Consider the following 27610-nt stretch of genomic DNA (forward strand, 5'->3'; position numbering starts at 1 on the left):
TAAGAGTTTTAGTCAAATGCTTTATAAGATAGTATAGATAAATGTTACCGCAATTTATTCTCGATTTGTTATCTAAATGTATGTATGCATATATATATATAAGTATATATATATGTACATACCTACGTAAAGATACGTAAATATGCGTACGTATGTAAATACGAACACATATATTCGTATATATGTAAAGTTTCAAATTTTTTATACATATATATATGTGTGTGTGTGTGTGTGTTGTTTGAAAATACATGTATATATACGTATAAAAATACGTACATACATACATAAATATACGTAATATGCGTACGTATTTAAATACGTACACATATATACGTATATATGTAAAGTTTCAATTTTTTTATACGTATATATATGTGTTGTTTGAAAATACATGTATATATATGTATAAAAATATGTACATACATACTTAAATATGCGTAAATATCTAAATACATACACATATATACGTATATATGTAAAGTTTCGATGACGTTCTAATAATTGCATCAGCGCCACAATTGCAATGTCTCACCATTTTTTATCTACTGAGTTGAGAGGCAATGAATAATTGATGGTGGAGTGGGTTTGTAATGGAAAACAAGGTTATTTATAGGGAATACATAATAGGACTTGTCACATCATCATCATTTAAATACAATACGTTTAAAAAGATCGAACCAGGAACTTTGACAACAATAAGTTTTTGACCCGCTACTACTAAATTTTATCATGCGGATAGAGTGATTTAATTTTTTCTATTCCTTTCGTCTTTTTTTTAATGTCCTCTTCATTCCACCTAATGTTTATTCCAGTCTCTCCACATGCAAGATCGAACCATGCATCGTGGTTCAGTTTTTCCACCTCTTTGATTTTCTTTCTTGTATCAGCAATCCAACACTGTTGTTGCTTAATCTGTTGTTTTGCATCAGCAATCTATCTCGTCCGCTCGTTCATCTCATGTTCAATCTTCTTCTTTTTTAAACCAAGGTCCGCACGTTGTTCATGTAGTATATCCAATTTAAGTTGGTAGTCCTTGATAGCCTCTCTCACATCTTCGGACATTTTTTGTGGTAGTTGACTTCTCCACCATTCTTCTCCCAACCTCTCCCACTCCTCATTCGTCCTTGGACGTTTAAAATTAGGACTGGACAAGCTTCCGTCCATTGTTATAAAGAAAACAGGAAAATGTAGCAAGTAATATGTCTTCTAACGTCAACCCATTAAATAAGAACATTTGACGCCAAAAAAGAAGTGAATGTTTTTTTTTGCAAAATAATGTCAAAACAAATTAAAAAATGGATCGCCCCTAAGGGTAGATTCACCAAAGTCGAGGCAAAAGGGGTGCGATAGTACATTGGTAGGGTTATGGGTCAGGGTTTCAGGATGAATCTTATAAGCTTTATGTCAGCGACGGTTTAACAACTCATAGATGATTTAACAAGTCCTGGCAGGTTCATGACTGTATTTTGTAATATTTTTTTTTTTTGTAATTTATGCATTTTCTAAGCATTTTCTTTCTTTCTTAGAGACCAATCCAGATTATATTTTCTAAATCAAAGTTGTAGGTTGGTATCACACGAGTATATTAGTTTTGGAATCGTCTCATTTGGATCATCCATCTATTTTATATGAATTTTAAAACTGCATATTAATAACGAAAAGAGTGCAAACTGCCTAAAAAACAGACCGGGTCGAGCCACTTAAAGTCATAATTGGATTTTCGACCGTTCATGAAAGTTGTAGTAAATAGTAAGATTTTTATAACTGCAAAATACGGGCTTATTCTGACTTACGGTTCGTGATTTATACACTGTCAAAATACGGGAGTTGCATTGTCGGTAAAATTCAATGTTAAAATTACCGACTAAATGTTATGATCCAGCTTCCATGATTCGTTAAATTTACATGATATAAACATACTTCAACATACTAAACAGTAAAATAAGTCCATAATCGGAAAAAAAAAATTGGATCGCCCCTGGGTGACGTGGATCTCCCCTGAGGGTAGATTCACCAAAATCGAGGCAAAAAGTGGGGGCAATAATACATTGGTAGGGTTATAGGTCAGGGTTTTCCAGAACGATACTAACTGACGATTAATGTCAGAGACGATTTATCAAGTCCTGGCAGGTTCATGACCAGATTTGACAACACCATGCCAGCTATTAATTCGTAGGATGCGATAGTGCGTTGGTAAGTTCATGGGTCAAGGTCCCAGGACGAATCTTGTAAGCTTTATGTCAGGGACGATTTACCAAGTCATGCCAGGTTCATGAACGAATTTGACAACACCATGCCAACTATTAGAGCAACTTTATTAAATCGTAAGGGTCGATAGTGTATAAAAAGGATGTCTTGTGAAATAAAATATCACAACTTCATATCAAATCTTATACAAGTACTTGTCCACTTATTAAAAGAAATGGTTGCAAACCTATCATCATCGACCCATCGTCTTTTCAAACAATGCCTATCAGGATAAAGGCTTTGATTGAAAAGGCCGAACCGGAGATAAAGAAGATCACCGATGATTGGTGGGCTAACAGGAAGTGACAAAATAAACACGAAGAAGCGATTGAAGAGAAGAAAAAAGCTATCAAGCAATTGCAAAAAGAGATTCGAGCTGAGAAAAAAATTGTGAAAGACATCGCGAATGGGTACCCCGTGATGCAAGAAATGATCAATGAAAAACAGTATTTGATTGAATCTTGCAAACAACTTTACCCAGAAGGAAACTAACAAGTAGTCGAAGTGTATGTCCAAGGAGCTGGCTCCCTTGGACTACTTGAGTTTTGTGCGTCGGCCTAGGAGCTGGCATCAGACTCGAACAATTATATCGAAAATGTCCACTCTGGCCGCATCGACTGCAAGTTTTCATTATTGGTTCCTCGTCTCGTGACGGGATACGATCACAGTTACGTGGCTTTAAGTGGCTTCTAGTGGAAGGGGAATGACTTCCTTCTCGCATGTTGCACGATAAGAGTCGGAATTGAACCAATCAGAATAGAATTGACTGCAGTCTTGAATATCTAAACTTTGAGCAACAAATATCACATGACCACAAGCTATTCTAGAAAGTTGCCATTGCATGCATGTACAAGTCTTAGCATGCAAATCGCACGTCCCTTTCTTATACATGTCGTCAACTTCAAACAACAAATCGCTGATGGGATATACCTTCCAATTTGTGCTCCTATGTATTCTCTTTTCTAATTTGGCCTCCGCCCAAGGAGTCACTGCATTCATCATTTGTGCTGCAAATATTTGATATCATTAGCATATGTTACATAATCAAACATATAGTGAAAGGATGGTTGAATTTACCTCTGTTATGCCGATGTATGAAATACCATTGTTGCAATGTCGCCCGATAAAATTCAACTAACATTGTTATCGAAAGATAGCGTACAAACCGCGTTACTGAGTTGACGGACTCAACACTATTGAAAGTCATTACACTGTAACGCAATCCAGGGAAGTGCGATTGTGCCCATCTAGCATAGCCAACTTCCTCAAGATATTGAGCGGCTCTAGGTAGACTATGCCGCATCAAATCCATAGTAGCTTCAAAATTCGACAACCTGTAAGCTTTGCATGCCTCCCAGAACATCCATCGTTTCATTTTGTCTTTACTGGAGGTTAGGCGGAGGTTCTGGCTCAGATGCTGACAACAAAGTCCGTGGTGCGTGTTAGGAAATACAGTTCGTATGGCCAAGCCGATAGAGGCAGCCCTATCGGTTACGAAGGTTAAATTAGGCACATCACTGATACACTGCCTTAGCTTACGTAAAAACCATGTCCATGACATGCCACTTTCTGTCTTCCCCACTTCCATTGCAATGGGTACGATCCCATTGTTTCCATCCATGCCAACCGCTAAGAACATGGTACCAACGTATGGCCCCTTCAGATGGGCACCGTCCATTATAAGAAGCGGTCTCATGTGTCATGTTAACGATCGAATCTGCAGATGAACGAGATTGAAAATCTAAACTTCAGAACATAAAATAATGACAATAATTAAAAAATATGACAATAATTATTACTGAACAACCGAGTGCGACAAACAACATGTCGAATCGTCCAAGTCCATCAACAACGATCTCTGTCATATTCCCCGGATTTGCTAGCTTCAAATTATGACAATAAATCAGGAGTAGGTTAAACGACGATTCAGGGGGCCCCCTCAACAGTTGCAAGGCATACATCTTTGCTCGTCATACTTGGTTGTAGGAGATGCTAATATTGAACCGTTGGTTCACATCTTCCATGATTTCTTTACCATGGTACATTCTCCAACAATCCTTTAAACTCTCTGCCAATATATGACCCAAAACCTTTTTATTCGTATTATGGTGGTTTGGGTGCACTTGAGACCTTGAACATGTGTGTTCATCGTGAAGCTTCCGTACCTGAAACATACTGGTACCATCAGTGGAGACAGCCATTAAACGCCAATCACAGTCCGAATCAGAGTGATACACCGCCTTGTACCAGTGTTTGGATGATTTCTTTACCTTGATCTGAAAATTTTCATAGACGCACTTTAATCCCACTGCGAGCTTCAGTGCTTCCTTCGAGTCAAAGGTTTGGAAAACTTTGACATGAGATGTAGGCTGATAGGAAATGTTTCCCTGTCTACTTTTGATAACTTGGTCTGGACAAGGTGTTGGGTTGGGCATACCCCATAAACTATTCCTTGCCGGCTGGATTTCTTCAGCATCGGAGTTATCGTCGTCTTCGGGTACGTTCAAAATTTCGGCAGCAACAAAAACATCTTCAACCATATCTACCTCCCACAAAGGTTTTGACTGTTCAGGAGACCGGATCGGGTACGGGTTGGGAAACTGCGTCGGAGGCATGTTCAAATCTTGAACAAAATAACTGTCAGGTTGAACGGTAACTTTTTGTTCAAAATATGAATTTCCAGCGGCATCATAAGGGAAGAAGGTGCTTGGATTTTCACCACTGCCACCACTAGGGAAGAAAGTGCTTTGATTTACACCAGGAGCACAACCGGTAGGGAAGAGTGTGCTTGGACCATATGGGTTTGCACCACTAACGTCGGGTAAGAGTGTGCTTGGATTTCCACAGCTTACAGCACTGGGGTAAAAAGTGTTTGGACTGCCCGGGTTTGCACTTGATGGATTTCCTCCATAACCTCCATCGTCGACCATAAATAGTGTCAACATTTCTGGTAAACTTTGACGAATGGCGTTGTGGAAGATTACCACATCATTGTCGTCCATTAACTGATATAACGTATTCGTTTTATAAAATAAATTGAAAGAACCATGTAACTTAACTTTTCCATCACACGTTTGACGACCCCAGAATATGTTATTGGTGAAGACAAATGTATTACACATGTGGGGGAGCTTATCGGAAGGTACTCTAACACACCATTTATATCTTGGAATAAACCGCCACTTCGAATATACACAAAAACATCATCACTTTGATGTGATTTTATGTTTTGTGATGGTTGATTGTGTTTAATGGATTAAGGATTGTGATGGTTTATTGTGTTGAATGGTTAAGGGTTGTGAGAGTAGAATATATGAGAACAGAAATGAAAGAGGAGGTGTGAAAAATAATGAAGTAGAAGGTTGGTATTTATAGTGAAATTGGTTGCAGTAAAAGACAAAATAAGATTTCTTATAAGATAAGAAAAATATATCTGATTTATGCGTTTAAAAAAATCTTCACATAAAATCGTATTTTTATAAGGTTTACGGGTTGTGAGAGTACACGTTGTTTTATTTTATTTAAATAAAAACATGAAAAATAGGTTAAAAAAAACAGTTCAAATATCGTCTCATTTTTATTAAAAACACCTCTTAATTAAAAACACCCCTTAATAGATATTACAAAAAAAATACATAATAGCTGGATCGTCCCCGGCGGGCGATGGGCTGACGTGGATCGCCCCCATCCAGCCTGGATCGCCCCCCAGGGGCGATTTGGGTGGCCATTTCTGCAACCTAGTTTCAATTTGGTTATTTTCTTAATATGTATGATATAAATCGGTTATTTTGGTGAATTTTCTTTAAGATAATCATTAAGTTCTATCAGAATACTTGATTATTATCCTTATTAAAAATTATATTATTAAATCTAAAATAAATTACTTCGTTATTAAATCTAAATTAAATTATAAAAAAAATTGAATTAAAGAAATTACACAAAAAAAACTTTTAAATGGTTAATTTGATTTTCAAAATTTTATGATATCTTGAAATTTATATTTTATTCAAAAACAAAAACATTATCTCTTTCTCAAAACTACATAAAAACCGTATTAAAACATCTACAGAGATAGAATAAAACGAAACACTAAAATCGATATATATCTCGCTGCATTGTGCAAGTATCCTTCTAATATATATATATATATACACACACACACACACACATGGGGCTATTCAAGGGGGGACACAGTAATTTGTAATAACTGTGAGGAGGAATCTCAACCACAAATCAAAAGTTAAATTAAGAAAATTAATAATTATGGTAATTTTAACTTAAAAAAAATATTAATTATATATATATATATATATACACACACACACATGGGGCTATTAAGGGGCGACACAGTAATTTGTAATAACTGTGAGCAGGAATCTCAACCACAAATCAAAAGTTAAACTAAGAAAATTAATAATTATGGTAATTTTAACTTAAAAAAAATATTAATTAAAGGCATTTTTGAGATTTTAAAAATCTCATCTATCCTCTCTTCGGCGAACTTTATTCTGACAAATCTTATTCCGATGAATCTTATGTGAACAGAATATACACATTGTGATACCTAGAAGTATATATATAAATGATATTCACTGTGATACCCCCATATATATACAAGATGCACACTGTGATACCTTTGTAAAACAACTAAGATAACAAAAATACACATTGTGATACTCTTTCTAAAGCAACGAAAGTAACGAAAATGCATATTGTGAGAAACTTTATAAAACAACGAAAATACATTATGAACATTATCATTATGATACACTTCGATTCAAAAACATCTTTAAAAACCAATATATATTAGATAATTAAAATCAATCATATATTTTCTTAAAAAGATTAAATAAATCTTTTGATGAGTTGTTATAAAATAAATTATCGAATGACCTTTTTAACTTATTTAAGAAATATACTTAAATATCTCAAATGAGTAGTTCACATTAGATCTCATGGTTATCACAAACTACATAGTTCTCTTTTTTATTAGGCCCCTAAATATATATGGGCATGTTCAAACGAGAACATAAACATTTCGCGAGACGAGAAGTTTTAATATCATATATAATTGCCTCCATGATCCACAAGCTTAATCGTATACGATTAAACACATGTTGTATTGACAAACACATAAACGCTTTTATGATTAAACACATGTTGCGTTGAGAACACATAGATGCTTAATTTTATATGATTAAACACTCTCAAAAGAGTGTAATCATATATGATATTGAAACTTCTCGCATTCTCGTAAAATGTTTAACTTCTCGCATAATCCTCTCTCTCTCTCTCTCTCTCTCCTTATATATATATATATATGTGTGTGTGTGTGTGTGTGTGGAATTAGGATCGTGTAGGAATCTTTTGTTAAGAACCTAGTAACCTACTCAAAATCGTTAGATGAACCTACCTCTTGATAAACGATGCTGATGGACAGGTGGCATTTTGGTAATAAAATGGAACATTCGATGACAATTGTTTGGACGAACACAAAGCTTAACATAAGTTGGCACCCACGAAATATGTTAACATACCTTAAATGACCAAGTCATCATGCAAATATCCAATCTGAATATACATTAACAAACAATGACAACTTTGAACATACATGGATGTTAGTTAACATGCCCCATAACCTTCACAAATATTAACATGAAAACCTTAACATACCTTAATACATCTTAACCGCAATCTCAACATAAGTTAACATATATTAAGATTGAATATTAACAAACCTTAACATATATTAACACACAATACCCATGCATATTAATGTATCTTAACTTTCGTTAACATGCATTTATTCATAAAAATGTTAATATATATTAACGAGCAACACTAATGCCATGAACGAATGATCGATCGACCCCTCATTCATTTTTGATAGCATGCACACAGATCCCTCAAAATCAAGAGTTATGTGAGGATTATTACAGTTTTTGTCAAGATTTATCCATTGGTTCACAATGTAAAGTCGGTTTTTAATGGAATTTTCCCTCTCTCTCTATATATATAATTTAAAGGTTGTTTTAACTACTGAAAATAGAAAAATATTAAAAATTGATTTAACTATTAACATTTTTTTAAATCCCTCAAATCAAAATTTATGACACATCAAATTATAATATATATTTTTAATTTTACGGGATGAAAATATCTAAAATTAGATTACTAGAAATAGGGTTGTACATAGATTGTACGGGTTGGCTTAAAGAAATTTAAACAACTCAACCTAATTAGTGTGGTTATAAAAAATCACAACCCATTAAAAATTTAAGGTATAAGCCCAATCCAATCCAAACATGTACGGGTTGGGTTGGGTTGGTGAGGGTCATGGCATAATAACTACATTGCAAAAGAATATTTAAACAATCATTGGTTATTACTAGCAATTAATTGACATTTAATGCTACATGGGAAACAAATAAAAAGTTAGGCCAACACCAAAACATAACTTTTCGGTATCATTATCTGAAACACTATAATAGAACTTAAAAAGGCAAAAAAGGTTTCCATAAGTTTATCGAGTTGGGTTGAATTCAAATGGTCGTGACCCGATTCTGACTCACTGTCTACGATATGAAAATTTTACAACTCGCTTAAATATGAAATGGATTCGGGTTGGGTTTGCAGGGTTTTTGAGATTGGTCGGGTTTCTGTACACCCACCGGTGGATCCAATAAGTCGGGTGATACGGGACACACCTAGGGGTATAAAAAATCAAAGTCAAATAACCAATCCAAACCAAATGAGGTTCGTGTTAAACAATTTTAGGTTATTTCGAAATTCTTAGTAAAACACCCTTGATGACAACGAATAACACATAATCTAATAAAATTAACAAACATTCCAAAAAGAAACATCAGGTATAAACATCGAAATCATTCAAAAAACTAAAATTGCAGAGAATTATGACATAAAAAGTAGTGAACAGGTCACTGAGTGTAATGAGTGAGTCACTGGAAAAGGCTAGAAGACATTAACTAGAAAAAGGTTGGGAGCAACAACGCAACATATTACTAATCATGAAATTTAGGGTTTAACAAGACAATCCAAACTTCTATTCAGTTACGGATGGGGGCAAATGTGGGTCCCATCTAATCCATCCATGTGCATCGTAATTGGACCTTAATGTTTGAAAATTGGCCCGGTCGGATCTTGTCCAAGATTACAATCCTAAGTGGGTTTGCGTCTAACAAAGTATTTTAATCAAATTACGATGAAAAAGCCACATTTATAATATGTTTTTTTCCGCTCGAACCGAACTGAAAGATTTATTAGCGGAAAATAGAATTGACACTTTAAATTAGAGAATGAGAAATATTTATCGAAGTGTCAAGATGAGAAATACGGGTAACTGTATTTTGAGTCGAAGGCAATAAAATTGCAATTTGCAGGCAGAGAGATGGGACTAGACGAGTCATCACTTTAAAGCAGAGAGAAGTAAAGAACCAACATTTATGCTCATCCACTCGTCTCTCTCTCCCACCCCCTCTCTCTCTCTTAACTCACGCATCAGTTTCTCTTTCTCCTCGATCTCCGTGCACCGCCTTCTTTCATCGCTTTTACCTTGTGTTTCCCTGCAATTTCAATCTAATTTTCATTTCACATCTTGTCTTGTCTCCCCAAATAAATTGTAGGAAAAGCTGCAATTTTTGTGTTTCTTGGTGTTCGTCACTGCGTTGAAGGATTGTTCTGATCTGGGTCAGTTTCATCATTCATCAGCTTTTTTCTTTTTTGTCTACACGAATGTAATTATGTGTATTTATCTATGGCAAATTGTTGGGTTTTCTTTGTTTTCCTGTTTCTGCTGTGGGATCAGCATTTCGAACGCAATGTGTTTGCATGAATGAACGATATGAGATTTTGGTCTTGTGTGACAGGTGAAAAAGATTTCGCAATTGTGGCATCGGGATTTCATATCTGAGATTTATTAGTGGATTGTATTTGCGTTCAACTGTTGGAAAAGTGAGGTGAGTTTTTGGATTTGAGACACTGCACATATCTGAGCACCTACAAGAAAAGAACCCTAAATTAGCAAATGACTTTTGAGCCTCTATTTATTTTGGTTAAGAAGTTCTTGCGCCGATTCTCTATGCATTGATCATCACTATGCTGGCTGCCCATTGAGTATTTCTTATTGGGGGAAGTAGAACGGATTTCTGGATAGATTGAAGTTCTAGTTTTCACTTTCTGAATGAAGTGGGAAGAAATATGCTTTGGGCGGTTGTGTTGCTTTAATCTCTGCTTTTATAAATTGTTGGGAAGGAGGACTCTGAGTTCTTGGTAAGGTAGTGTTCATTTGCATCTCAAAGTTTCACATTTTGTGGGTTTCTGTGAAGTGGTTCTCAGTGTCCTTTCATGTTTATGACTTCTGGCAACCAATTTTCACCAACATTCTCAGTGGAGATCTCTTCTGTGTATTGATGACACAGAATACAAATTGTTTGAGGCAAAGGAAAAGAACAACTACTTTGCAGGTCATTGAGTTGACTTCTGCTAAAACTAAATTCTGTCCGTAATGCTCCTTATGGGAAAGAAGAATTCAGGTTTCATGGGGTGGTGCCTTGGACCACCATCACGGCTTTAAGACTCTTGAAAATCCTACGGCTGCATCTGGGGAGCCCTCTTCTTGGGTTATCTCTTCGTTACGCATGTGTGGTGTCATATCGTGCAGCTTTTCCTGAGTCCCAGATCAGTTTTGTCGTTATAGAAGCATGCAGTTGGATAATAATCTAGTTCGTGACAATGTTAGGCTGATATATATTGATGATTCTCAAAGGACCAATGAAGAGTATGAATTCACTGGAAACGAGATCACCACAAGCAAGTATACAGTTATTAATTTCTTGCCCAAGAATCTCTTTATTCAGTTTCATAGGGTGGCATACATATATTTTCTAGTTATTGCCGCTCTCAATCAGCTACCTCCTCTTGCAGTTTTTGGGAGAACTGTTTCTCTCTTCCCACTACTTTTTGTTCTCACTGTGACTGCTATAAAAGATGGTTATGAGGATTGGCGAAGGCACAGATCTGACCGAAATGAGAATAACAAGGAATCTTTAGTGCTTCAATCTGGTAAGTTCCAATTAAAACGATGGAAGGATATCAGGGTAGGCGAGGTGGTGAAAATTTGTGTTGATGAGACGATTCCTTGTGATATGGTACTGCTACGGACAAGTGATCCTAGTGGTGTTGCTTATATACAAACCATGAATTTGGATGGCGAGTCAAATCTAAAGACAAGATATGCTAGGCAGGAAACATCCTTGATGTCATTTGAAGGAGGGTTGACATCAGGGGTGATCAGATGCGAACAGCCTAACAGAAACATATATGAGTTCACAGCCAATATGGAGTTGAATGTACATAAAGTTTCTCTTAGTCAGTCAAACATTATCTTGCGTGGGTGTCAGGTGAAAAACACAGAATGGGTGGTGGGTGTGGTGGTTTATGCTGGTCAAGAGACAAAAGCGATGCTGAATAGTGCGGTGTCGCCATCCAAGAGAAGCAGGCTGGAACAGGCAATGAACAAAGAAACTATTTGGTTGTCGGTTTTTCTTTTCATCCTGTGTCTGGTTGTGGCTATTGGGATGTGTTTGTGGCTGATGCGACACCAGATGCAAATTGATACGTTGCCTTATTACAGAAAGAGTTATTTAATAAAAGGAAAATTTCCAGGCAAACCGTATAAATATTATGGGATTCCTATGGAAACCTTTTTTGCCTTTTTGAGTTCTATTATAGTGTTTCAGATAATGATACCGATATCTCTCTACATTACCATGGAGTTGGTTCGGTTAGGACAATCTTATTTCATGATAGAAGACAAACATATGTATGACAGCAGCACCAACTCAAGGTTTCAATGCAGATCCTTAAATATAAATGAAGATCTGGGTCAAATACGTTATGTATTCTCTGATAAGACTGGTACGCTTACTGAGAATAAAATGGAGTTCCGAAGAGCTACTGTGTTTGGGAAGCATTATCGTAATTCCTCAGTGGTGGATGGCACCACAAAGGATACAGAGACTGCAGGTTTGGCTTTTCTACTTGCTTTGCTCGTTAGAGGTTTTGAGATAACATGTTCAGCAGTAAAAAAGAATATCACAAATGGCCTAACTAACAAGGATGCAATTGTTTAATGCTTCCCCATGAAAAAGATATGAAAGGAAACAATATAAAGAAAGCCACCTGTCACATTCTACCTTTTTTGGGGCGGCTGCTACTGAAAGCAGGTTTACAATTGAAGCTAAATATCTTGTCATTTTTCTTGAGGACTTCCATTTCAATGTATAACGTGTTTGAGCTCAGCATGTTTGAGTATTTGGCAGCAATACATGTTTATGTTCACGTTAATGAGAAAAGGACCATTGTTTTTTACTTATTATGCCTCCAACTAGACAGGCGCAACCAATTGTTTTTATATGGTTAGTTATCTTTTCAAGTCAAAGTCGATCCCTTGTATGCGGCAGGGGGTTGCATATTTCAGGACTTAAGAGCACATGATGACATGCAGGATTCGTTGCCAGGCTACTCCTTAGAGCTATCTCTGTTTTGTATAATTAGAGGATACCTTTATGAGTTGAAAGTGAGAGCTCTATGGTAGCAATTATATCAGCTATATTCTGCTTTACTAAATGCTTGGTGATAAGAATACAACATTAGCGTGTTGAAGATGGGTCAGAAATGGAAGATGGATCTTCAGTATGCTAGAATTTGAGGATAAGTCAGGGTACAATGTGTGTGTTCTTATTATGTATGTGTATATGTATATGTATATGTATATATATATATACACTCATACAGATCAGACCAAACCAGACCAAATGAAGCTAGTAAATCCCACATGAGTATTGATTGGGGAGGGTAAGATGTAGCCAGACCTTTCCTCTACCCCAAGGTGTGGTGAGGTTGTTTTCATGAAGAACTCCTGCTTGCAAAATTTTGAGGGAGTCTTTACTGACTCCGGAAGTTAGTCTCACATTTGGATGAAAATAAGTTTTGAAGAGTAAATGAAAAGCTGGAGAGAAAAAAGGGAAAGGAAGAAGGGCTTGGAAAAATAGAGCAATCAAGTACAATAAAACAACGAGAGAAAGGACTAAAACAGTTAATGACATTAAAATTTTAAGCGGAAGAACGATACAACTAAGTGACCTGAAGACGAAATGTGGTAAAACATTAGAACAACTGAACAAGTAATCGAGTCAAAAGACCCTCTCCTAGCTGAACTTGCACAAAAGCTATATGCACATATGTGTATGCATAGTTGCTTACACACATATATATATATATATACACACATCCACACACACACACACACACATATATATATATACACATACACCCATGCATATTTTTCACATATATGAAGACATATGCTTATGCTATAGGTGTGTATATATATGTCTATATCTAGGTGTTTATATCTATCTATAGTGCATCTATATGTATTTGTATCTCTACATGTAGATATGAACATATTTATATTTGTATCTCTATATGTATTTGTATCTCTACATGATCGAGATATTTATGGAAGATGATAATGTTCATTCATTAGGATCGTGGAGTTTAGGAAACAATTGAAATATTTATTAGACTAGATGGACGATTAAGCTTTGGTTTGTATGCTTTGTAAAAGTTACATGGTTTGTAATTTAAACCTCCTCTATATATACATATATTTGTGCGTACATATGTATATCTATGCATATCTATCTCTATGAATATGCGTACAGATATATATCTCCATCTATACGTGTCTGTCGGTTTATATATATACGTTTGTCTATGGGTGGATATGTACATATATATACATGCACATATATATATATATATATATATATATGTCTATGGCCATGGGGTTATATATATTTATATGTATGTTTGTTGCACACACACACACACCAAAAAATATATGTACTTATCTACATGCATACACATCGGCATTGACATAGGCATACCTATGCGTATACACTTGGAAATATACATATATACACATACATCTAAAACAACAAATATGTAACGTAAGCATGTTTATTAATGATTAGTATGTTTGGGCTTGTGGTTTTGAACTAAAATGAAAAAAAAGTGAAAAACAAGGATTACAAGTATGAATAAGCAAAACTTGAATGTTTAGGGGGCACAATGTCCATTTAATGACTTTGTGGACCCGTTCCACCAAAATATTGAATTATATATTTTATTATTATCATTTAATAGGTTTTTCTTTTTACAATAATTAGCTAGTCTTATGGAAATTTTGAGTAGTATGATTAATATATTTTCAACGTTAGCTCTATGATAATCATGATACATTCAGGTAGAGAAGTTTTTATTATTAGACAAATTCGATATTGGATCCATCGTTTTAGCAAACTGTCGTAAGGATTTTGAAGTTATATGACGGATATATTCTTGGCTCCCACGATTTAGGAGGATCATAATGACGATTCTAGACTTGAAAGAGGATTAAGTTTCTATATTGGGGTTCATTTAATTGTGATAATCTATACTTTACCATCTATGGGCATGCATATGTATGTATAAAAACATACATATGTATGCACAGACCTATATGTGTACATATTACATACATACTTACATACATAGGTGCATAGATGCCCATATAGAGCTCAACAGGGATGACGATTTAAAAAATTCTCCCATTGGTTGTACTCCCTTGCATCTTGTTCATTCACAATAATCCCACAACTCAAAATTTCGGAATTTCTCTGCATAATGTTACCAGTTTTGCTCTTCGTTAGATGCAGATCCTTAATTTAATAGGCACATTACAATTTATTACATTATTATTTTTTGCAGAACTAACAAAACCCACTCCATTGTCCTCAAAAGGAAGGAAGCTAAAATCTGATATTGCTGTGGATGCACAGCTCATGGGATTGCTTCATAAAGGCTTGGATGGAAGTGAAAAGATTTCTGCTCATGAATTCTTCCTTACATTGGCAGCATGTAACACTGTTATTCCCATTCCTAGTCAAACAACTTCCGAAGGTTCAATGGGGACTGAAATTCATGAAGATCTTGAAGCTATTGACTATCAGGGAGAATCCCCTGATGAAGAAGCTCTGGTAGCTGCTGCCTGTGCTTATGGGTATATTCTTTTTGAGAGGACATCTGGTCATATTGCAGTTGATGTCAATGGTGAGAAACTAAGGTAGAAATCTTGATTACTTTTTGGTTATACATGTTTGATACCTTCGGTGGAGATGAATGCATGCCATTTCTATGGATTCATTAAGAGATCTCTTCCCAAAAGTTTTAAAAAAAAGACAGATGAAAATTAAACAACATATTTTGTGAATGCAGATTGGATGTTTTAGGGCTGCATGAGTTTGATAGTGTTCGAAAGAGGATGTCTGTTGTAATCAGATTCCCCAACAATGATGTGAAGGTGTTAGTAAAAGGAGCGGATACATCAATGCTCAGTATTTTGAGGGAAGACCGTGAAAATGATGATTTAAGCCTCATAACGCAGCGCCATTTGAACGAGTATTCATCAGAAGGTCTACGCACGCTTGTACTTGCTGCTAGGGATCTTGAAGGTGAAGAACTTGAGGAGTGGCAGTCTATGTATGAAGATGCAAGTACTTCATTGGCCGACCGTTCTTTGAAATTACGTCAAACTGCATCTCTTGTCGAATCTAACTTGTGTTTGCTTGGGGCAACTGGAATTGAGGACAAGCTTCAAGAGGGTGTACCAGAAACTATCGAGTCTCTTCGGCAGGCAGGAATTAAGGTCTGGGTTCTGACTGGAGATAAGCAGGAGACCGCAATTTCAATTGCTCTGTCCTGCAAGCTACTGACAGGGGATATGCATCAAATTATCATAAATGGAACTTCAGAGAGTGAATGCAAAATGCTTCTATCTGAGGCGAAGGCCAAATATGGTGTGAAATGTGGAGGTTTCAGGACCCAGAGTTTTAAGTTGAAGAAGGGTGCTGAAAGTGATTTTGTGGACGTTCTTGCTGAATCAAAATTGTCCAATTTGCCTACTGAGGATGATGGAAACCCAGAACTAACCATGGGTGGGCCATTAGCACTGATAATTGATGGGAATAGTCTAGTTTACATCTTGGAAAGAGATCTGGAATCAGAGGCATGAAGCATTTTCTTGTCTAAATTTTGAATTTTAGCTTCATACTTGATCAATTTGTGGTATTTCTGCTACATTTGTCTGTTTAGAAGATAGATTGAGTTTCATTCTCTAGTTATTGGTCTGATTATGACATTTGTCTTTCCTTGGACAGCTGTTCGATCTTGCAACTTCATGTAGGGTTGTGTTGTGCTGTCGTGTTGCACCCTTACAAAAGGCGGGAATTGTTGATTTGATAAAGAGTCGCACTGATGATATGACACTAGCAATAGGCGATGGTGAGTTTGGTAAAATCTCTCCTTTTCCCCGGGTTGGTGATGCAGTCAATGTTTGCATGATTTTTGAGATAGCTGCTTACGAGAAAGTAGTTATGGATTCACAAGTGTTGGCAGTAGCCTTGATTGTTTGAAGATTTAGTCGTCTATCTTTACTTAATGAGAACACTTTTTAGGTGCTAATGATGTTTCAATGATCCAAATGGCGGATGTTGGTGTTGGCATATGTGGCCAGGAAGGGCGTCAAGCTGTCATGGCTTCAGATTTTGCTATGGGACAGTTCAGATTTTTAAAAAGGTTACTCTTGGTCCATGGGCATTGGAATTATCAACGCATGGGTTATTTGGTTCTCTACAACTTCTACAGGAATGCTGTCTTTGTCTTTATGCTTTTTTGGTAAGCATGATTTCCTTTTGGTAAATACTAATGAAGGATTATACATCCTTTTGTAAGATGTAAGTTGTGTATTTAGAGCCTTTTATGGTCCCCCTCCCACTTGAATCTTGTTTATCTTTCTATTATGTGATCAATCTTCAATTGGTAGATTTAATTTCTCTTTACATGTGCTATATGTTATGCTTTGTTGTCTACAATGTATCAACTCAAAAGGTCCATGCTTTCCTTTTTTCTTTTAATTAAAAATGGAAAACACATCTTTCTGACTTTCGTCCTTACTACTAAGGCTAGCTAGTTGCCCTGTAATTGATGGTGTAAATCTGTTCGTTCGAGAAAACATGTTGATCTCTTGTGTGGCAGAAGCAAATTATTGATTTCTAAGAAAATACAATTTGTTGTATAAGATGGAATAAATGAGCTAAATTTGGCTATTAGCTATGGTGATAGACGAAGTTTGCTGTATGATCACATAAAGATATGTCTTAATCCTATAAGATTCGTAATAGATGTATTAATGAGAGATGTATGATACCATGATGGTAATTTTAAGGTTTTTGGGCCATCAACATCTGTATGCACATTTCCACCACTATCATCATCATCATCATTGTCGTCCCTAGATACCTTCATAAACCTACATACTACAATTATTTATGGCTTGGCTATTACTAGCCTATCTTCTCAAACCAACACTTTTAGGCCCTTTGTTACTTATTTCGACATGGAATGGTCTTACTTCCATTTCCCACTTTCATCTACCTTAGAAGTAATCTTAGAGAGACTTATGATACCGTGATCTAAATGATGTCGTGCATATATGGTATATCTTTTTTTGGATATGCTAGATCTTTAATAAACATATATTTGTGCATATATGTGATTTATCTACTTCCATCATATACAAGCCTTTCAATGACTCGGGTTTTGTCTTATGTGACATATCACTATCTTAGTCATCATGAATACATATTCACATACCTATCAAGGATGTCAATACCTCTGTATTACTTGTGGTATCAACAATCCTAATTATTCCTCTATATTCTACAACATAGTGTAAATCCTACTTCTGTTCATTTCATTATTCATTTTCCATAGATATTTCTCCGGTTTCTATCAGAACTCCAATCTATGAAGTGATGTCAACTAAAACCGAAATAAACCTAATATATCCCATTTGAAAGTAGGTTTGGGAGGGGTGGAACCTATCATTTACCCCAAAGGGTAGGGTGTTTGTTTCCATGAAGACCCCCAACTCGTGAAAAAAATGTGAGAGGAAAGGTAAGAAGAACTGAGACTATAATAGTAAGCAGCAAACAATGACTAAGACTAGTATTAGAAGCAACTAGACAAAAAGAAAAAGAAAGTAGGTCTAGTGAAACAAAGAAAAGGCAAGGAAAAACTGTCATCCCTTTATCTAAAGTTGGATTCTTGTAACCTATCTAACCTATATGCTACTACCCTAGTCGTGGCGTCTCCAAGAACTCCTATCAGAGGTCATGTCTAAGGCCACCTTGTCCATTCTTAGTTGCTCATCCTACATTTGCCACGATCTTCGCCTGGATCCCTCGGGAGATCTCATCCAAAATCACACGGCTTGTTGTAGCCCTATCTCCCACTGAGAAATTCTCATGATGCTTGTGAAGGGTCTCAGCAACTGTCTGATGGGGATAGGGTACTGATATGACGGAATGGGAAAGCATGAGAATATCATTAATCATATCAGAAATAGAGTTCAGAAAACAGAAAACCCTAAACAAACTTTAAAAGATAATATCAATTAACAAGATTTACGGCAGGCAGAGTAGGGGAAAAATTAAATATTATGGATAGACGTCATGATCAAAGATATTTGCGGCACTTGTCTGGTAATCAACTGGTTTCATGTAGCCGACACGAAAAACAACTTAGGATGCTTCAAGAATTCATCAAGTGTATACCTTGTACTCTTTTATGAATGTCCATCCATTAGCTTCATTCCATACATATCAGTTTTTGGTGTATATCCCACTTGGAACTTATTTTTTGGGACAGCACTGATCCTCTATTTTGTTTTCTCTTTTGTGGGATGTAAATTAGACCTTATTGATAGTTATATAGTTGATCACCCCTCGCTAATGCACAAACACAAACATATATACACGTATGCATGCACATATATACATACATATATAATGTGGTAGTACTCTTTGTTGGCTTCAGGTATATTTTATGTGCGGCTTTCTCAACGACATCTGCACTTACAGATTGGAGTAGTGTATTTTACTCAGTAATTTACACTTCTATTCCTACTATTGTTGTTGGTATTATGGACAAGGACCTAAGTCATAAGACGCTGCTCCAGTATCCAAAGCTATATGAAGCTGGTCATAGGCAAGAGGGTTACAACAGTTACCTTTTTTGGATCATGATGGCCGACACAATATGGCAAAGTCTCGTTCTTTTTTGTGTTCCCAGATTGGCCTTTAAAGAAAGCACAATTGACATTTGGAGTATGGGCAGTTTGTGGACCGTTGCTGTAGTTATCCTAGTCAATATACATTTGGCCATGGACATTCAACGATGGGTACTTTATACTCATATCTCAATTTGGGGTTCTGTCATAATGACTTATGCTTGTGTCGTGGTCTTGGACTCTATACCGGTTTTTCCTAATTATGGGTTAGTTTCCTTAACTTGCCAACATTTTCTTATTGAGGTTCACAATAACCTTCAGGTCTTTCGGTTAAATGACCCTCTGACAAGTTTTCTTTCAAGTCCATGACCTTCTGACAGGTTAGAAAATGCCACTTTCATACACAAAGAATGCATATAAACTTGTTAGAAGGTCGTTTAGCTAAATACCCCTTCATGGAAACAGCCTCTCTATATCCTACCCCTAGACAGTAGATATTCTCTCTATGTAGGATACATTGGGTTATCTTGAAGTTGACAATAAGGAACTAATGGCATTATTCCAATTTTGTCAGGACAATATACGAATTGGCAAAGCAACCTACCTATTGGTTCTCCATTTTGCTTATAATTGTCATAGCACTACTTCCTCGGTTTACGATCAAAGCTCTGCACAGAATATTTCGGCCTTCAGATATCCAGATAGCCAGAGAAGCCGAGATACTAAGAAAAAGACGCTTCTTTTATGGGTCAAGGTTGTTTTGGAGATCCACCAGTTAGCATGTATACTGGCGATTTCAATTGATTCCATTTTACAACAGCAGCTCCTGAGTTCATCTCACATGGTTTTCATGTCTAAAGGATAATAGTAAGTTCCCTATCTTTATTTTTCATATCATGTGTATATATCTAGTCCCAAGTCCCAACCATGTTGACCCCTTGTGAATAAAGAGCGTTGGTGGATCTGTTACTTTAGCCATGAACTAGCTTATTTTTTGATTTTATTGAAAAAGTCCGATTTGGTTAGCCATAAACTAATTTACAAGCTAGGTTTTTGATCTCCGTTTTGGAGAATCTATTGGAGATGCTCCTAGCGGACAACTAGCTTATAAACCAACAACTAGATTATCAGTTAGTTTGCCAAACATAGCCTTAATGATTATGTCTCACCAAGTTCTTCTTTATGCCTCTGTGGAATGTAATGCTCTGCGATTCCAATATCTGTTGTGAAATAAATTCATTTCCCTTTTTTGATTGACCACTTGGGAATTATTTTTATCTGCAACAAAGTTGTCATAGAAGTAGGCATTATGATATCAGATGATTGTTGTACACTTTTATCAAGTTTCTTGTTGGTGTTGTGCAGTGGCATAAAACCATCCATCTGCCGCACGATATCTGTTCTTCAACTCTTGTGGTGAAGAAGTGAATTTGGTTTGTTGAAGACATTTGATCCAAGAAGTGAAAAAGGGGAATTGGGGTGCTATACATCTCGGATATTGGCTTCAGAAAATAGGCACATCGTGGGTGGTTGTGGCATAAGTGGTGAAGTAGGGAAAGGGACACGGCGGAAATAGAGAAAAAGGAGGTATGTAACAAGTTTTATGTAAACAAGTAGAAGTAGTAGTTTTGTTAGCTTGTAAACAAATGAAAGCAATATTGTTACGTATTCGCTTCATGGAGAAGGCAGCGTGGTTTCGTTGTTCAAGCAGTTTGTAGTTTATACTACACTACTGCCATAGCTGCTACTGTTAGACAGTTATTCTATGCAACAGGTATCAGTTATTCATGCTCAACTCAACTTCCCTATTCTCCACTTCATAGTTTCGTTTGTTAGTGGTTTTTTACTACCATCACTGGCAGATTTATTCACAAAATAGCCACTTTGGCAATGATTACCTCATAAAATAACGAACTGCTTCAACGAATTTGTACGGATTGTACTTTTTCTGAATTTCTTTTAAATATTTGAGCAAAAAGTTGATAACCCGACAACCCAACCGGCCCCACATGGAACCCGCCCGGTAGGAACCAAATGTAGGGGGACATTTCAGAGCTGACTCGGCAGCCAAGGCTAGCGGAAGGGTTCAAGCATGTTTTCTGCAAGATTTGAACTTAAAAAACTGCTGTGAATTTGGGTCAAATGTTTTTGCCTTATTGCCAACTGAGCTACATGTACGTTTGGACTACAATATCAAACACCGTAGATTCTGTCTTAGAAGGGTGGGGCCCATTTTTCAACTAATTTTGTACTTGAGAGAATGATTATGTGTTAGAAGGGTGGCATCCATTCTTCAACTAATTTTGTATTTCGGAGAAAGGGAGGGGATGAATTTTATTTTCTTCAAATGTTCGTCTACAAATTTAGATACTTGTACATTAACTTTTAATAATAAAAATATATAAAATAACAAAAAAAAAAAAACATGAAATGATCATAATGTCTCTCAACTTAATGGATTGGACTTAAGAATGTGTTTGGTATACGAGACGGGATAGCATGAGACAAAACCTACTGTTCCACGTTTGGTGGAGTATGAGACGGAACAAGAACTTACTGTCCTGTGTTTGATGCGAAATTAGACATGGAAAAAAACTGAGATAAGGCGGAATAGCATGGAACAAAAGAGGTTTTTTCTTGTTCCACAAAGATAGGTGGAACAAGATGAGACAAAAATGAGACAAAAACTAAAATATTATTAATTTACCACAGTTTGATATATAACCTTAATATGATATTTATTTTAATGGTCACCACCGCTAGTTTCGGCTGCTGCCACCACCGGCGGTCATCGGCGACCACCTCCGCTTCCTCTTCCACTACAACAAACATTCTCCACCGCCTCCACAACAAACGTCTACCACCGTCCATTGTCGCCACACTACTGCCCTTGGCCACGTGCAACTCCTCATCCACTACAAAAACCTCTCCACCACCTCCAAAATCACCGTCGGCCATCGACTACCACCGTCAATTGCTACCTCTACAACCACCATCGGCCACCGACCACCACCGTCCATTACCACCAACACTACCACCGTTGGCCACCTCTATGTAACACCCCCATTCCATAAGAAGGGAGGTCGCTTCAAAACGTAATGGAATCAATATATAAAACTTCCAAAATATAGTCTCCAATACAAAAATAAAATCTTCCAATAACGAATTTAAATATCTCCCAAATAAAGACATAAACATTTCCAAACAAACCTCTTCAAGTACCTTCCAACAACTCATGGAAATCTAAATACTAGGGGTGAGCAGCGGAACCGGGTACCCGTTTGCGGAACCGGAACCGCCCTGGAACCGCCGGAACCGGAACCGATATAAGTGGTTCCGGTTCCGGTTCCTAAAATACAGAATCGATTGAGAACGGTTCTGGTTTCGGTTCTCAATTTTTCGGAACCGTTACCCACCGGGTACCCGCCAGGACCGGTTCCGGGACCGGCGGGTACCCTGAAACGGAACCGGCGGGGAGCCAGTGTTTTTCAATAAAAAATAATTAATTTTTTTTAATATCAAATTTATATTAGGTTACATCTTCAAATGACGTGGTCATCTACATTCTTCATCAACTTTCTAGTTCTACTAAACTACATTTCATAGTATGTAATCGTTAAGTTTTGAACATTTACAATTATAGTATGTAATCGTTAAACTTTGAACATTTTCTATTAGTCTATTATGGTTTATAATCGTTAAACAATATTTGTAACCATTATTCCGTATAATTTGTATTCTTGTTTATTTAATTTAGTGTTTTGGCAATGTTTTATTTTTTATTTCTAAATAACAAAATTTTAATATTTTAGGAAGCGGGTACCCGGAACCGGTTCCCGGCGGTTCCGGTTCCAAAAATTCAAGAACCGCTCTAACCGGTTCCGGTTCCAATATCTCAAGAACCGCCGGTTCCGGTTCCTGTCAAAAAGGGCGGGTACCTGCCTATGCTCACCCCTACTAAATACAACCTTAAAAAAATGCTAGTCTAAAAGCTAATAAAATAAATCCAATAATTGAATAACATTACATTAAACCTCTCGAAACCTTTGAATCGAGATCTTGGTCTACTCTCCATCACAAGACTTAGCACCCCCCTTAATTATCAGCCGTGAGGAACAGAAGAAAACAAAGGTGAACCAAATGTCCAGTGAACATATAAAAAATTATAATAAAATTGGTAATACAAACACGCCAAAATTGATCTCAAGATATCGGACAAAACGAGTATCAAAATCTTAGTAAAATCAACAAATAACATAATCATATGGAAGCATATGAAGGGACAAATCGAGCTCAAAAAATGCATACACTTGCATATCAACCAACGGGACAAGTGTCAGACATATGGCCACACAAGCCTGTACGTTGAACTGCAGATCTACACGTACTGAATGTGAGATACGGCATTGGGCACTGCACTGACATCCACCATACAAACAATCACATGTGCTAGGGCCGATCCATACGTCTCCTAAATCAAATATTCATCACATCATAACTTGCTCTCATAAGAGCATAAAAGAGGAGACGCTGTGAATTGATCACACCGCCACGGTTGGTGTCACGCTACTGGTGCCACAGTGACGTGCCTATGGTACTCCCATAGGTGGTTAGTAGCTCGACTTACCCGAAATTAAACTGCCACAATGAATGTGACGTTATACGTCTCACATATGGTCAACGCGTGTCGAGATCAAATGAACAGTCAAACATAAGCCAAGTAAGGAAATATGTTGAATGAACAAATGGTCGTAACAATCAAGAGACACAAATAAAATGATACATATATAAATCGATCACAAGTACCAACATGTGTACTTTTAGAGGAAAATATCATACCAAAATGTTACCGAACAAATAAACGTAATATTCTGGAAAAAATACATAATTTGTACCAAAATCGTACAATTTAAGTAACATGTTTAGGACTAGACGTCCTTGACAATATATACAATATGGAACAAATATGAGTGAACAGAAGCCGCAATAGCGGTCAAATAGAATAATCATAAGTTCAACGAAAGCTTAAGAGTTCGTAACTATATGTAAACGAATCTTTTGAACGAAAAGAATTAAGAATTTGTACCTTAAACTTTACAATGTTATCAATCACCGAGTCCATCTCTTTATTCCCGACTGACAGGCTAGGATCGTTCGTGTTCTCCTAGTGGGCAGAATGTCTCCAAAGTGGCGGTGCAAGTGCACGCCGACACTATGATCGCTTGCAAGTAATAAAGTGGTACAAAGTACCGAAATCGTTCCCACAGAGAAGAGAAGGTACTACTCAGATTCATATATTTTTCATGAACTTCTTGCACGAGTTTCGAGATGTAAAATAAAGTTGGATTTTTGTTTACAAAAAAGACTGAAATAGGACCGACTAGCAAAATAACGAAATAAACTTCTAATATTAAATGATGGGCATGTGTGCAAGTGTTGCTTAAGATAAAATTAACAATAAAATGGTTAGACTTTTACAAGTTGTTTATAAAAGTTTCAATCTCTCGAAAGTGAACTTTTATAACCGGGCCTCATAAAATTCCATAAAATTTTTACGTTTACCACTTCGAGACTTGCCGATCTAGCTAAAAAGTAAAAGAAATGCAATTCTTACCCAAATCTCTTTGTGATAAAAATACCTATTGCTTAACCCCTAGCTAGATGCATACAAAATTCGCGTCTCCACGTAAATATTCAAAGTCCCTCTCGATTTCATTGTGCATCACTTAAGCCGTATTTCGGATCCGCCCATCTCTGGGTCTAAGATCTAATATTAACACTTCAAAGTGATCAGCTTATCCGCATTTTAAGCACCGTCTTAAGTGACCAAGTTACGAAGTGATAAAAGATAAAAACACTCAAATATTATAAAACATCCTAAGTTAAACTCACACCCACACCCATACAAGTAATTTAGCTAGACATAATAATTAAAAACATAAAATAATACTGAAATATAAATTGCATTAATGTAAAACTAAATTACAAGTACAAGGAAATAAAATACTAGACTAGAAATTAAAGACATAAATTAAAAGCATAATAAAAGAAAGAGAGAAGAGAGACACACTAGAGAGTATTGTGTCTTAGATGGTGTTGGTGGTTCTATGTTGGTGTCTTCAAAATGACTTCTCAAGCCTCTTTATATAGGGGAGATGAAGGGAGTAAGGTACACCCAATCATTACCTTAAGGGTAATTAGTACAAGCTTAAAAAAATACAAAAGAAAATAAAATAGAAGGAAGAGAGCTCATATACAGCTGGGGAAAATATCTGGCTGAATCTTCAAGCTGCATGTTTCCAAAGAAGCTGTAACAAGGCTGATAGACATCCCACAATGGTACCACAGTGGGCAGTGCTGTCAGAAAAATACATATTTTTGGAATAATACCTCTTCCTTTGTGTTTCATCATCTTTTTAAAACTTTTTGGAATAAAAGAGTAAAAACAAGAAAATTGAGTATTTAATAATAACAAAAAGAGAGGAAATAAATAGAAAATAACTCTTAAAAATAAGAGTTATCACACCCTCAAACTTAAGATATTACTTGTCCTCAAGTAATCAAAATAAACGGAATATGAACAAAGAGGACAAGAAATCATAACTTACGGATGGGCGTTGAAGTCTCGTCGGCTTGAATGTTGTGCAACTTCCCTTCTTTGATCTTTGAGGTGCAAAAATTAATCGGTGAGACTTTTATCGGGTTAGTGTATTTGGCTAAAAAAAGTCCCCCAAACTTGTCTTAGAATGACAACAATTGCTTTGAATGATTTCGCCTTTTCGCATCTTTTTGTAGTGTCTTTGACACTTTCAAGAAACCCCAGAAGTGATATTCACTTTTTGTTTTTGGGTTAAAGCATTTTGCTTTATTTTTTTCTATTTTTTTGTGTCTTCCAATTTTTCGAAGACATTTGGTACTTCACGAATTTTTTCTCAACACTTTGGCATATAACCTCCCCCAAACTTAAACCGAACAATGTCCTCATTGGAGTAATGGGTTTAAAGTGTTTGGTTTTGGTAACAATGGAAAGTGTTTGAGCCAAAAAGAAACATGGCCCACGTCATTTTAATTTTTGCAACCCAAAGATCTCATCAAGGAAATCGTACCTGAAAAATGAAGAATAAGCCAACGATATACCAAAAAATTATCAACGACGAAATATTGACCAAAAGTAAGTTAGATAAACAATTTATCAAAAGACCTAATCACATATCAACGACCGCTGTATATGAACACAAAAGAAGGCGGTCAGATAAAGTACTAAACACCCAATCCAAAAAAATATTGTTTTTGAGTTTCAAAAGTTATGACGATACACCTAGGAAGACGATCAATCCAATTTACCCGTGTCGTCTCGACTGGCGGATGCCTCACCTGTGGCATCTGATGTGGTGGTCCGTCTGATCTTCGGAAGCCTTACTTGAGGATGGTAAAGGCCTCCGGGAAAGCGCGGGATCTCCGAAGCTAGCATTACATTCTTGTGTGATAGGAACTTGTTCACGACCCGGTTCCTATCTCGCGTATACATCCAAAACTTCTTCGAACACGCCGTGAGTTCGACAACTCGATCTTCCACTTGAGTGATTCTCTCAGTAATCTTGGCTAAAGCATCAACCATCGTCCCCATCTTCTGGTTACATTCCTCCCATTGGCTCGCCATGAGTGAAAACCACACCTCCGAACCATAACCCGTGGCCGTAGGTGGTATCGGTGGGATGTCGGTATTGGTCGGAGGAGTAGTTGCGGCTGGTTTGGAGGATGGAACAGCAGGGTCTTTGGGCTTTCGTGGGTTGTTGGCAGCAGGCCCAGGTGAGACTTGTGGTCCGGTAGCATCATCGGCTAAGTCGGCATTTTCTTGGTCCGGCTTGTGCATGCGGTTAACCGTTCCTTGATCGAGCAAGGAATGGTTGAAAGTGATGATGTCATGCTCCGAAACAGGTACCCTTGCGGCTGTGAACAACTTCGTGATGAAACCTGGAAAAATCAAACGCGAACTAGCTTGCACAGTCGATGTTCGTATAGTCGAATAAGCGAGAGCGCCCACGTCGATCGGGAGTTCCTTGAGGATGCAATAAACCAAAATACACTTCGCCCGCGACAATGTACGATCATGCATGGAAGGCATGATATTGTGACGCACAAATTGAAACCAAAGGGCTGCCTCTAACG

The 27610-nt window shown here is 36.8% G+C and overlaps 1 protein-coding gene across 4 annotated transcripts; it reads left to right on the forward strand.

The window, feature by feature from the left end:
- Positions 1 to 9776: 9776 nt before the first annotated feature.
- Positions 9777 to 21232, forward strand: LOC112512766 (phospholipid-transporting ATPase 1-like). Of its 4 annotated transcripts, XM_025118898.1 has the most exons (10): positions 9777 to 9954; positions 10134 to 10223; positions 12125 to 12291; positions 15082 to 15436; positions 15589 to 16378; positions 16530 to 16653; positions 16827 to 17046; positions 19249 to 19707; positions 20016 to 20308; positions 20807 to 21232. In XM_025118898.1, exons 3-9 carry the CDS (start codon positions 12204 to 12206, stop codon positions 20218 to 20220), a joined length of 2241 nt encoding a protein of 746 aa, XP_024974666.1. In that variant the 5' UTR covers positions 9777 to 9954; positions 10134 to 10223; positions 12125 to 12203; the 3' UTR covers positions 20221 to 20308; positions 20807 to 21232. The 4 variants fall into 4 exon arrangements, with proteins under 4 accessions (XP_024974666.1, XP_024974663.1, XP_024974664.1 ...); XM_025118895.1 differs by having other exon boundaries at positions 10134 to 12291; XM_025118896.1 differs by lacking the exon at positions 20807 to 21232 and having other exon boundaries at positions 10134 to 12291; positions 19230 to 19707; positions 20016 to 20292.
- The last annotated feature ends 6378 nt before the right edge of the window (positions 21233 to 27610 follow it).

This window comes from Cynara cardunculus, assembly GCF_001531365.2.
Source record: "Cynara cardunculus var. scolymus isolate 2C chromosome LG 5, CcrdV1, whole genome shotgun sequence".
In the NCBI taxonomy this organism is placed as follows: Eukaryota; Viridiplantae; Streptophyta; class Magnoliopsida; order Asterales; family Asteraceae; genus Cynara; species Cynara cardunculus.

Excerpts from the sequence above, each read along its gene's own strand:
- LOC112512766 (XM_025118895.1), top strand. The coding sequence starts at position 10,968 with ATGCAGTTGGATAATAATCTAGTTCGTGACAATGTTAGGCTGATATAT. Across the intron at positions 16,379-16,529 it reads AAAGAGATCTGGAATCAGAG|CTGTTCGATCTTGCAACTTC; the intron begins GCATGAAGCATT and ends TTCCTTGGACAG. Across the intron at positions 16,654-16,826 it reads GACACTAGCAATAGGCGATG|GTGCTAATGATGTTTCAATG; the intron begins GTGAGTTTGGTA and ends AACACTTTTTAG.